We start from the raw sequence: 12,500 nt of genomic DNA on the forward strand, positions 1-12,500 counted from the left end.
CACTGGCAGCCAACCACTTGAGCTAATTTTTTGACCCGCAACAGTTTCCAACAAACAGAGGTTGAGTTTTGTGCAGCTAAGTTCTTGCAGTCAGTTTATAAACAAAATTTAGAACCTATGTATAGGGCACGACATGACACACCAGAATGAAAAGTCACCTAAAGTTGAGAGGAGACATTCAACATTCAAGTGTTTTTTTGTGAATGTGATGTCTGAACATTTGATCAAATTTTTTAAAAGTTCGGGTGTTTTTACTTCCTCTCTGGCGTCTTCACCCCATCATGCGAAGGAGTTCAGAGAGACTTAAGTGGCACCATGGGGCCACATTTGATTCACCAGACGGAGGAGAAGTAAAGGGCAACATTCTGAGCTGCTAGAATTCTATCAAGAGGCATTTTCATTCAGACACCTTGTTCAGACATGTTTGCTAGCATAAAACAAGAGAGAGGAGGTCAGAAAACAGTGAATTACTTTTTGTGTGGTGTTACCATCTGAATTTCAATACACTACATCCACTCAACACCTTAACTACGCTGTTTGGCCAGCCAGCAGGAGGTAGAGTGGCAGAGTTGCAAATTGACTGAAGAAAAACACATTTTTTTCATGGGTGCTTTCATTACCACTCCCCCAATGGTGGTTCCCATTCCCCTGTGGTGGACTTGCCATCTCCTCGTCTCGCCAGCTACAGTGACTGAGGACTTGGTTATTATTCTGCCTAATATATGGCCCCAGTGCCTCATAACTTCCCGAGTTTCTCTCTCCATCCGCACAGCTGATGTACAGATAAATCACACATTCGGCGTTCCAAAAAAATAAGTCTTGTGATGTAATCCCCTGTTACCTTAGTCATAGAGCAATTACGCCTGGTATTACAATCAGTTATGTGCGGCAAAAGCAAACATAGTCATTCCCCCTGCGCCATGTTCAGGGGTGATGGTGTGTGTGTGGGTGTTTAAGCATTCTCAGGACACAGACGCCCTGGAAATGAGGCGAGAAAAACAGTCCCAAGAATTATGATCGTAAAGTAACACAATCTAATCTGTCTTGGAACAATGCACTGCTTCATTTTTCCTCTGCTGCATTTTCGTGGCCTCGTGTGACATTGCATACTGATAGTAACAACTGTGGAGAGCTACGGTGAGAGTTTGGGTGGATTCTTCCACTGTGGCAAAGCTATCCACCGGGGTGAATCTTTTTTTGGCACGATTCCAGGGAAATTATTTGTTTGTTCAGCCATGGAGTGAGCAAAAATGAATTAATTAAATGAAACATGTTAAGAAAAAAACAAATCCTGAGATTACATGAAAATCTGCAAGAGATGAAAAGCTGCATTTTGTTCCTATCCACATTAGAGCAAAACATGCTGTTGGTGTTGTCAACACTGATGAACATCATAGAACTTTGATTGCATACAAAATACAGTATTTTTACTCAACTGGAACGTTGTAATAGTCAATTAAAAAACTTTAATTCAACAGTACTACACCACTATGACAGTGCACAGGGCAATAAGTAATACATAACGACTTGGTCATTGCCATTCTGGTAACAGATCATTTATAACAGGGGCCTTGTCTTAAGGAGTTAAAGGGACACTGTGCAGGAAATGGTCAAAAAAGGTACTGCAACTATGCTGCTCATTGAAACTGGGCTGCCTATTGCCAAATTTGATCTTTACATGAAAGTTTACTAAGTAATTAACAAATATTTTCTGGTATGGTCCAAGTAGAGTAATTTTTGCAGCTAAAAATTGCTATTTTTGGAAATTGAAAATGGCAGACCATGGAGAAGATCCCCCTTTTCATGTATGAAAAGTACACATTTTCCAGTGATAATGAATACTTAGAATTTGACGGTGGTGGTAAGTATTCATGAAAAAGGCAACATTAGTGAATGGGCAGCATGAATTCTGGAAATGAACAACTAAAAATCTCACACAGTGTCCCTTTAAGTAACATCAAGACTTGGTCATTACAATTTTGGTGACAGTAAGGCTACAACATAGACTTGGAAAGGAAAGGAAAGCCACACTGTTGAAACACTGTTGATGTCAATCCTTTTCATTCTCATTGTGCATGTCTCCAGCTTGAACTATGACAGTATACAAAATATTTTTACACCATCTCTGTGGCCTGTGCTGTTTCCCAGTTTAATAGAAGGAACATCGTTGAAACACTGCTGACGTTAATCCTTTTAATTCTTGTAATATCTGCATGTAATGATGTAGTGGTCAGCAGTGGCGTACACAGAGATTTTGAGGAGCAGGTGTGTGTGTGTGTGTGTGTGTGTGTGTGTGTGTGTGTGTGTGTGTGTGTGTGTGTGTGTGTGTGTGTGTGTGTGTGTTTGTGTGTGTGTGTGTGTGTGTGTGTGTGTGTGTGTGTGTGTGTGTGTGTGTGTGTGTGTGTGTGTGTGTGTGTGTGTGTGTGTGTGGCATGTTGAACATCCGACTGCCTTATTGGGCTATACAGGCTATATCTGCTGAATTATATTGGGATTATTGTCACACTTTATTATCATGTTAACATGTCGACATGGACCACAGTACATGGACCACAGTGACAGAAAAACATTAACATTAACAAAACATTAAAAACAAGACACACATTCTTTTTGTCCAGTAGGGCAAAGGGGCAGGTGCTTTAGCATCATCTTGACCCTTGAGCACAACTATGATGGTAAGTGTGTCTCCAGCTTGAAGCAATATGCTGTTGATGTTGTCATCACTCATAAACACCATGGAACCATAATTGCATAGCTAATATTCTACAGGCCTATGTATGTGTATATTTTCTCTAGTCTGTGCCCTGTGTTTTAGCTGCATTTAAGTGAAGAAACACTGTTGATGTTAATGTTTTTTAAATTTTTGTACCTGCATGTAATGGTCAGTGTGTCTCCGGCTTGAATCACAAGATCTTCTCTGAGGACGTCGAGGGTGGGCGGAGTCATAGAATAACCAATCACCAGACCTGAGAGGCACAAAGAAGGACAGAATGATGACAGTACATGTTGCAGTATTATATCAAGACTTGGTGAATGGGAGCATCTACATGCCTTAGAACCGTGTTGAATTTGACTCTCTAAGAGTTGAATTAACACTATAAAATCGAATTCATTCATTTCCCAGTGTCCATTCAATACTCCTGACCCGGGAGACCTGGAAAACACAAAGAAGGGCAGAGAGAGAGAGATGGGCTTTACCGTCCCAAGCTATCTGCCATGCGGAAAGGGATGTTTTTTGACAGCACACCTGGCAAAACCTGTCAAAGCACCTCAGTGTCCTGCACAGCTGAAATCAGCCATGGCAGAAGGCTGGCCGGCGCATGTGTTTCATTACATGGCTTTGCTTTTAAGTCTATAGATACATCCGAACATCAGTCTTACACACCCCCACCACCACCACCATCCTTTACTCGCTTTCACACTCCATACATACAAAAGTTAAAAAAAGAACAAAAAAAACCCCTTCTACTTGGGCACACTTTACTCCCCACAGAGTCAGAGAGGCGAGTAGGTGATTGGATCTGTCATGTCTAAACAGTGTTTTGGGGCTTAAGCTCTTGGTTTTGACACTGCTAAGATGGCTTACATTAACAAACGGCCAGTGTCAGGAGTAGTTATCATTAAGGGCCAGAGAAAAGCCCCTCTCTCTGTGTTATTAGACTCCTGCTCGGGGGCAGCGCGTGTGTAAAAATGTCACCGTGACTTACGCCGCAGCTGGCTATGGTTAAGGGTGAGCCAGTCCTCGACACTCGAGAGGGCGAAAATTGAAAGGTGTTATGTGAGAGGGTGTGAGGGTCAGGTACATAGCGTTGTGCCAATTTGTCTGAAAAATGAGGCAGTGGGAGAGAGCCTCTCTCAAGACTAATACGCAAAGAAAAACTAAACACAGGGCCAATTGTTTCCACTGCTGAGCAACCACAAGCGTGGCAGAAATATCTCGCCTTCTACAACGTATGACAGAGTGTGGAGGAGATCAGTCTGTCAGCACCATAAATATCTTTTCACTGCAGAACACGTACATACCATCAATATAATGTGCATTGGCACTGCCCTTGCGATTCGATTCGGGATGTAACATTTCGATTCGAATCGGTTCAGTCCAATTGTACGATGCATTGCAAGGCATTACATTTCTACTTGAAAGCAAGGCACATTTTTCATCATTCATGAGGCAACACAAGCAGGCACTAAGCAACATTTTATTGGCTGTTGTATCAGTCCTCCTTTTGAAGTGCTTTAATTTCATTTAAAGTTCTGTTGCTGTGGAAATGCCCAAGGAAGTAATTGAAACTTGAGACTCATGGCATTTGCCAAATCGATTACTGAATTGTCCTGCCCCGTATTGCGATGCATTGCCGAATCAATTATTGTTGACATCACTGTAATATAATGCAGAAAAAAACACAACATTGTCAATGAGCCCATTAAAAGTTCAGGCATAAAAAAGCTGTGCCAAAACATTTTAGACAACGCTGAGATGTGATTATTGTTTTTTTTTTGTTTATTGCTGTTGCTGTTGTTGTTGTCTGTCTGGGAGATTACGCACGTACTGCTCACTGGTCTGTGTGAGCCTTGTCTGCACAACGGGGTGTGAGACAGCGCGGAGAGGGAGAGGAGCGACAGAAACATATTTGGACACCTAGTATCCTGCTGACGGGGTGTGACTGAGTCTTTTTCAGGGCTTTTCAGTATCTGGGACAACTGACAGTGAAGCATGTCCACGCTTTTCCAATCGCAGCCAACCCGACAACCGTTCGGCACCGTTGCGTTCTATGTACACAACCTCCTGTCCTTTTGACACATCCTGCCTCCCGCTCCACAATAGGGAATGGATATGGTTTTATAAATATTTGATGGCAGGCCAGGGACCTGTTTATACTTAGCCATGGGTGTACAGGCAGCCGTGCTGCTTCCTTTGTGGTGGCATGTTGTTGTTGCTGATGTTGACTTTCTGAGCAAACACCTCCATCCAACCCTCCAACTCTCCCACACAACACCCTGAACAACAACATCCCCACCCTCCCCCTCCCTTGGACCTGTATAGGGTGTAGTATAGGCCAGGGTGTACTGTATAGGGTTAGGGTTATAGGGTTGACAACAGAAAATAGCTTGTTGGCCCAGCCGAGGCTCAATCTGCTGGGGATTCGAAAAAATACTAAAAATAAATGTATGAATCACATTGTTTTAGGTCACTTTCATACAGTTTTAGGATCGTAAAGAACTGTTTGTTTTGTAGTGTATAAATAAAAAAATAAAGTAAAAAATGAACAGCCACAAAGGTCAGTCACATCTTCAACCTGTTTTTCTCTAGTTCTAGTCAGACAATCAAAGTAGAGCGCAGTGCAAGAGTGGGGTGTCTGAGTTTACATCCGAGAACACACACACAATCGTCAACCGTGGCCATTCCCGCAAGCCTTTTTCCCGTGACGACATCTAACGCCGTGTGTTTATTGAGGGGGAAACAAACGCAGCATGGCCAGCACAAATAAAAGATGGAGTGGGGCCAGGGGTCCGTGCCCTTTCTCCCCATGGGGTGAGTCCTAAGCCTGCCGTATCGAGATGGGCTGCTCTGTCAAGACGAACTACCAATAGGATGTTAAAAGACAAATGTTTAGTGTGGTTTTAAGAACAGATTTGGACATGCCCATAGACGGCCATTCTAAAACCGGTTGAGACAAAATCCATATTAGCGAAATAACAGATATAACAGCAAGCATGAAATAAAGGGTGAAGGAAAATAGGGCACTCGTCCTTTAACAAAAAACAAAATCATAACCACCAGGCGCACTACTGTAGTGTACTGCGATGGCTACAGGAGTTCAACTCGACAGGTAGCTCATATCAACACAACACCAGCCTCAAAGGACCAAAAAAAGACCTTGTGGAGAAAAAAACATGCCGAGTAGAAGACCTGCTCACTTTACAAAGAGAGCAAGGATACTGTTGGAAGGTGAGCCTGGGCCCCGGGTAGTCATCTCTGCATGCACAACAGACCTAAATGGCCTGCTGAGTCAAGTACGTGACGGAGGGCTCTGCTGCTCTCTTTGGACTGCCAAGTGGAGTGGGCGATCCGTGTTCCATACTGTATTTGATTCCATGTTTACTCTTTCTGTGTCATACTGTAGGCTATATGAGTAGGTCTACAGGCCCACGAGGAAAGCAAGTAGGTGTACAGCCGAATAAAAAAGGTGATCTTTGAAACTATTATATATGAAGTTATATTTCTACTTTAGCTACATAGCTCTGTCAGGCATGGTACTGCACACAGGGTTTTTCACTGTTGACTTTTAGGGTGAGGGAGGTCTGGTGATGGTATGCTTGTGTATCGACAGATACCTCAAACCAATCAATGGTGCTTAAGTGAAATGTGAAGGGTGTGTGTGTGTGTGCGGGCGGCGGGGCTGGGGCAGCCGGGTGGAGAGGTTGACGGCGTGAAAGAGGAAATTCACGACTGCTCACACCTTCTCTATTTATGGACCGTTCGATTTCCTTCTGCTAACGGACACGGAAGGGAAACAACGACTTTCCACTCAACACTGAACCCCCCTCCCCCTCCCCCCTCCCCCCCCGCAGGAGTGCCAGGTCAGGTCCTCCACCTTGACCTCCACCTTCCCATCATTCCCAGCGATTGTCCACTCACCACAGAAACCACAGCATGGGCCACTGGCCGCTGTCACGAAAACGACCCTTCTTCCCCCAAACCACCTCTTGAACCACACACACACACACGCACGCACGCACACACACACACACACACACACACACACACACACACGCACGCTCGCAAAAAAAAAACACACACACACACACACACACACACCCACACACACACACACCCACACACACACCCACACACACACACACACACACACACACACACACACACACACACACAAAAAAACACACACACACACACACACACACACACACACACACACACAATCACACACAGTCTTTATCAAGGCCAGTGACAGCGAGACACCTTAAGAATAAGACACATCATATTTGAGCACGGCGGAACGCCACCAAACCGAGTGAAATTTTTCCCCCTTTTTCGTGTTCATGCTCTAGACTCATTTGAATAGTGGTGACATAAATACCAGAGACGGAGAAGATGAAAAGATGACAGACGGAAGTAGAGGGAGGGGGAATACGTAAAGAGACAGACAAGGTCTAGGAAAAAAAAGATGAATATGATTATGTTCCCCTATGTGCCACCGAGGAATTCCGCATTAAGCAAGCGGTGGAGCGGGCACACTGACTCTAAGCACTGCGTGGATAAATATTGAGTTGGATTTCACAGAGCTATTCTGTGTGTGTGTTTGTGTGCGCGCATGTGTGTGTTTGTGTGGGTGTGCTTGTGTGAGCATGAGTGTGTACGTGTGTGTGTGCATGTGCATGTGCATGTGCATGTGCGTGTGCATGTGCATGTGCGTGTGCGCTTGCGTGTGCGCGTGCGTGTGTACAGTATGTGTGTGTGTGTGTTTGTTTGTTTACTTGTCTGTCTATCTTTCCGTCTTTTTATGGGATGTGCTAAGTGATAATGATTTGAACCCCAAGTTGAACCCCTGGAAATGTCAGATTTAGTGAAGTGCTATAAAAAGTGTGTGCGTGTAAGTAGGCACTGCGTGGATAATTATTGAGTTGGATTTTGCAGAGCTATGTGTGTGTGTGTGTGCGTGCCTGCATGCGTATGTGTGTCCGTCTGTCTACACTCTCTGTCTTTTTGTGTGATGTGCTCAGCTAAGTGATGTTGATTTGAACCCCTAGTTGAAGCCCTGGAAAAGTGCTCTTCAGTGAAGTGCTAAGTTCTATAAAATGTGTCTGTGAGTGTGTGCATGCATGTGTGTCTGTGTGTGTGTCTACTACACACAGTAGAGGTACACATTTCCGTAACAGTAGAACAGAAAAAGCTGGAAAATGATGATTTGTGGGGAACAAATAGAGCTCTCTGCTAATGTAACTGTGTTCTTGGTCATTTTGTTGAGAATGATTTGATGGGGTTAGTAATGGATTTGGTCTGGGCACAGTTCGATGTTCTTACAGCTTTATTTATTTATTTTTAATTTATTTTTATTAATTGCTATTTTTTTGTCTTTTTCGACTTAATTTGACAGGACAGCGTGAGAGGTGGACAGGAAGTGAATTGGGAGAGAGCCGGGGAGGGGAATCGAACCCGGGAATCGAACCCGGGTCAGCCGCATGGCAGGAGAGTGCCCTACCGGTTGGCCATGGCAGGGCCTCTTACAGCTTTATTATAATAACAGTTAATGGGAGTACCTCATAAGGATAGGAATGCACATGTGTGTGTGTGTGTGTGTGTGTGTGTGTGTGTGTGTGTGTGTGTGTGTGTGTGTGTGTGTGTGTGTGTGTGTGTGTGTGTGTGTGTGTGTGTGTGTGTGTGTGTGTGTGCCTGCGTGCCTGTGTGTGTATGCGTCTGTGCGTCTGTGTGTGTCTGCATGTGCCTGTGTTTCTGTTTGTGTGCATAATGATGTTGTTTTGACCCTCAATTTGAACACCTGGAAAGTTCAGATTTAGTGAGGTGCTAAGTTCTATAAAATGTTTCCAACAGTGTGTGTGTGTGTGTGTGTGTGTGTGTGTGTGTGTGTGTGTGTGTGTGTGTGTGTGTGTGTGTGTGTGTGTGTGTGTGTGTGTGTGTGTGTGTGTGTGTGTGTGTGTGTGCGCGTGCGCGCGTGCGTGTGTGTGTCGGTGTTGGTGTGGGTGTCGTGTGTGTGTGTGGGTGTGTGTTTGCCTGTGTGTCGGTGTGTCTGTGTCAATGTCTGTGTCTGTGTCTGTGTCTGTCTGTGTGGATATATATGAATGGGTGCCTATGCGTTTGTATACTGTATATGCATGCACGAATGTATGTGAGTTGTGAGTTGTGAGTAGCCGGGAATTCTGTAAGGGGATAATCCAGCGTGGCAAGTCCATGGCATTCTCCTCCGTCCTGTATCTGACCTACATATGGGAAGCTTAGGAAATGAAATCTATCATGGAGCCCTCCGCTGTATATCAGCAGATAAATGGTGGGAGTCAGGTGGTGTGGGGGGGTGCATGTAGCACCAACAGAACGGCAGCCCACAATATGATTTAGACAGCTGCAGGAGACAGATACATACATTCACACATTAGCAACGTACTGTAAATCCTTTGGCAACGTATACTGTCATGACTTGCCTTGCGGGCAGGTTGCCATCTAGCCTGAATATCTCAATTTCAAGTAATGCGCTCTCTCTCTCTCTCTCTCTCTCTCTCTCTCTCTCTCTCTCTCTCTCTCTCTCACTCTCTCTCTCGTTTTTTTTTTTCTTCAATAGAACAGTTGGATAGGAGTGAGTGATGGATAACACTCCACACCCCTGCCTGCGAGAAAGATATCCTTGTTTTTTTCGGTCTCTCTCGCCCATTCTTTTGTCCTTACTAAGTTTCTACATCTGTATGTGTGTATATATCTTTCATTCGATCTCCCTAGTGGTAGACCTTCCGCAGACTACGGGGAGATTTATTGCTGGCCATTAGGTGCGTTTGGCGTGAAGAGTGTCAGATGTTGTCTGAATGTTTTGATATTATTCCAACAGTGAAAGAGGAAAAGTCATACCCTGAACCCAAACACACACACACACGCGCGCGCGCGCGCACACACACACACACACACACACACACACACACACACACACACACACACACACACACACACACACACACACACACACGCACATGCACACACGCACGCACACACACATGCTGTACTATGTATTGTGCACAAAACATAACATATAAGCCACACACAAAATGGAAAAAATACAAAGCAGACATGCACATACTCAGAAAATGGCACATGCATACGTACATACAGTACACAATACACAAACCATCAAGACAAACTCACACACAAGAACATCCCTAAGATGCCAAACCCCAAATCTTGGCCATGGCTATAGCTGAATATCTGATGAAGTCTGGACATGCTTTAGTGAATGACTGATAACACACAGCACATGTCAGCGGCCAGCCATTCCTTAAATGTGCTTCAGTGAGCCCGAAAACCAGCTCGTATATATAAATATATATTTCACACTTCAGCGGACCTTTGGCTTGTGACAGCTATGGATTTGTATGTGTGCCAGATGTCAATATCTTCCATATGGGAGAGGAGGGCGCTTCCACTCTGACAAAGGCCCTGTGTCTTGGAAACGGTATAGGAAGGGACACGGGGAGAGAGAGAGAGCGAGAGAGCGAGAGAGAGAGAGAGAGAGAGAGAGAGAGAGAGAGAGAGAATGAGTGTGTGTCAAAGAGTTAGTTTGTGGATTTTACACACCGCTATAAACTGATATATGGCCGCTCGTTACAGATTACAGAGTTCATTCATAGTCAGAGTTCATCAAACTCACAGAATATTGACTTGACAAAAATGACACGGAGGAAGAAAGATGTATTTTCGCTCTATGTCTGTGTGCAACTCAAGACTGTCGTGTTCAAGACTGTCTGCTTGGTATTTTTTATGTTACTGCTACCAATAAAGACTACCATGAACTGCAATGATGATGAAGTGAACACAGATGACAGTTTTCTCCAATTGAAAGAACTCCTACTATATGGAGAAATAATTTAGTAATAGAGCACTTTGCTATAGTTGACCTTACCATGTATCTCTTCATATCTATTCCAGGGAACTGTCTGTCAGATTTTTTGGTGCCTACGTTAGTAGCTTAAAATCCAAAGTGTCTGTGGATGCTGTTGGGAACCTACTGTATGCTGACAGTCACAGCTGAAACTTTATGTTAAGTCCACAATACTGATTCTGTGGGTGTTTTTGAGACTAATTGGATGTCTAGTTGTAGCTTCCAAATACAGAGTAGTAGTTAGAAGGAGAAGGATTTCTGAGCGCTCTTTTTCTCCAACTCTGTAGACTGCAAACTGTAGGTGCTCTTGAAGTAAGAAGACTAAAGTCCTTTCATTTAGAGTGTGGTGGCACTAGGGCCAACGCAGGTAACTCCACAGGTCGACAATGACTGTTCTTATTATTAAAAACCCTTTATTTTATCTGGGGCATAGTAACAAAGATAAAACCGCCAACCGGTTTCAACCCACACTGGGTCTTCATCAGGGTGTACAAAAAAAGCTCTAAAACAGAGTAGTAGTGTTTGGAAATATTCTTCATCATCTGTGAAGGATCAGATAACTATTCAAATAATAAATTAAAAAAGTTTGTGGATGCTTCGCAGCAGAATCATACAATAAGGTTTGATCTATAATTTGGAAACTACAGAATTTAGGTGCCTTTAGGCAGGCTACGTCAGTATCTAATGCTACTTGGGACCTTTTTCCGTAGTATAAGTATAGATGAATTCTAAAAACAACTCAGCAGCATAAGAGATACCTACCCAGTCTCAATACACTAAGCATCTCTACCACTGCTCTGAAAATAGACTATGTAGCCTACGTAACTACACATGGCAGCAATCCAGCTGATACAGTCGAAAGGGGATGAAGAGGGGAACGCATTCAGTTTCACAGAGCAGCTATGAGAAGGACCCTCTTAACCTTGCGAACAAATGATGTTCCTGCAGTACATTAAGGTTTAACAGCTCTCCTCTCCGGCCCCTATAGCTCATGTAACACATACAGCAGAGCTGAACCATAGACTTTTTGACTTCTTGCTTTTTTGACTCCCTGAAAAAGGCATGAACGGCAAAACAAATCAGGGTCTTTTAAATGAGGTTTAACACGACCCATCCAATACAGTAAAGATTTTTTTGCAAACACATTGCCTTGAACTTCTTTCCGTGTCTACAGCTGAAGCTTCTAAAATGAGTGTGTGCATACTTTGTTATAGTTACTGTTAAGCTTACATATGACTTCACTGTAGAGATTGTAGACAAGACAGATCGTCACATAGACCAGAGTGGCTGTCTCTACTGTGTTGAAATAAAAAGTGTTACATACTCCCTTGGCAGAGCGAATAGGCTCATGTGGAGAGCACGTAAGGGAAAAAGCGCTGCTCTGAGGGGACATGTGTTTACTTAACGCTAAACAGGTGAGTCAAACCAGAAATGGGAGGCAAATTGGCCCCGGTATAAACCTTTTCATTACGCCTGAAAGCGTGACACCCAGGAATAACAGCCCTTGTGCACCGTGCAATACAAATGTGTCAATCACACGCTACAACACAGTACAGCAATTAGAGAAGGGCTCTTAGAGATAAGATTTTTCATTACAGTCCCTAAACATGCTGTCACAATTGAGGGGCTCCTCTTTTTTTAAGTCCGAGACCACATTTACAATATACGGATAGTATAAATACGAGGGGTCAGAGCTTGTCCACTTTGATGTGGAATACTGGGGAAATGATTTACACTTCCCACTGACAACCGCACCCATCCTCCAGTCATTGGCTAGCTCGCTCTCGGGCGCTCTCTCTCTCTCTCTGTCTCTCTCTCTGTCTCTCTTGGCCACTCTCTCCCTCCCTCCATCTCTCTCTCTCGCTCAAGCCTGCCTGGCCT

General features: G+C 44.0%; 1 protein-coding gene across 3 annotated transcripts in view; it reads right to left on the minus strand.

Moving 5' to 3' along the window:
• The window catches only part of flt4 (fms related receptor tyrosine kinase 4), a 101,545-nt gene that overhangs the window by 73,034 nt on the left and 16,011 nt on the right, over positions 1–12,500 (minus strand). For all 3 annotated transcript variants that reach the window (XM_063190250.1, XM_063190249.1, XM_063190248.1), the window contains exon 2: positions 2,870–2,966. In XM_063190250.1, the coding sequence (XP_063046320.1) occupies positions 2,870–2,966 (97 nt within the window). The remainder of the gene's footprint in view (positions 1–2,869; positions 2,967–12,500) is intronic.

This window comes from Engraulis encrasicolus, chromosome 23 (genome assembly GCF_034702125.1).
Source record: "Engraulis encrasicolus isolate BLACKSEA-1 chromosome 23, IST_EnEncr_1.0, whole genome shotgun sequence".
NCBI classification, from domain to species: domain Eukaryota; kingdom Metazoa; phylum Chordata; class Actinopteri; order Clupeiformes; family Engraulidae; genus Engraulis; species Engraulis encrasicolus.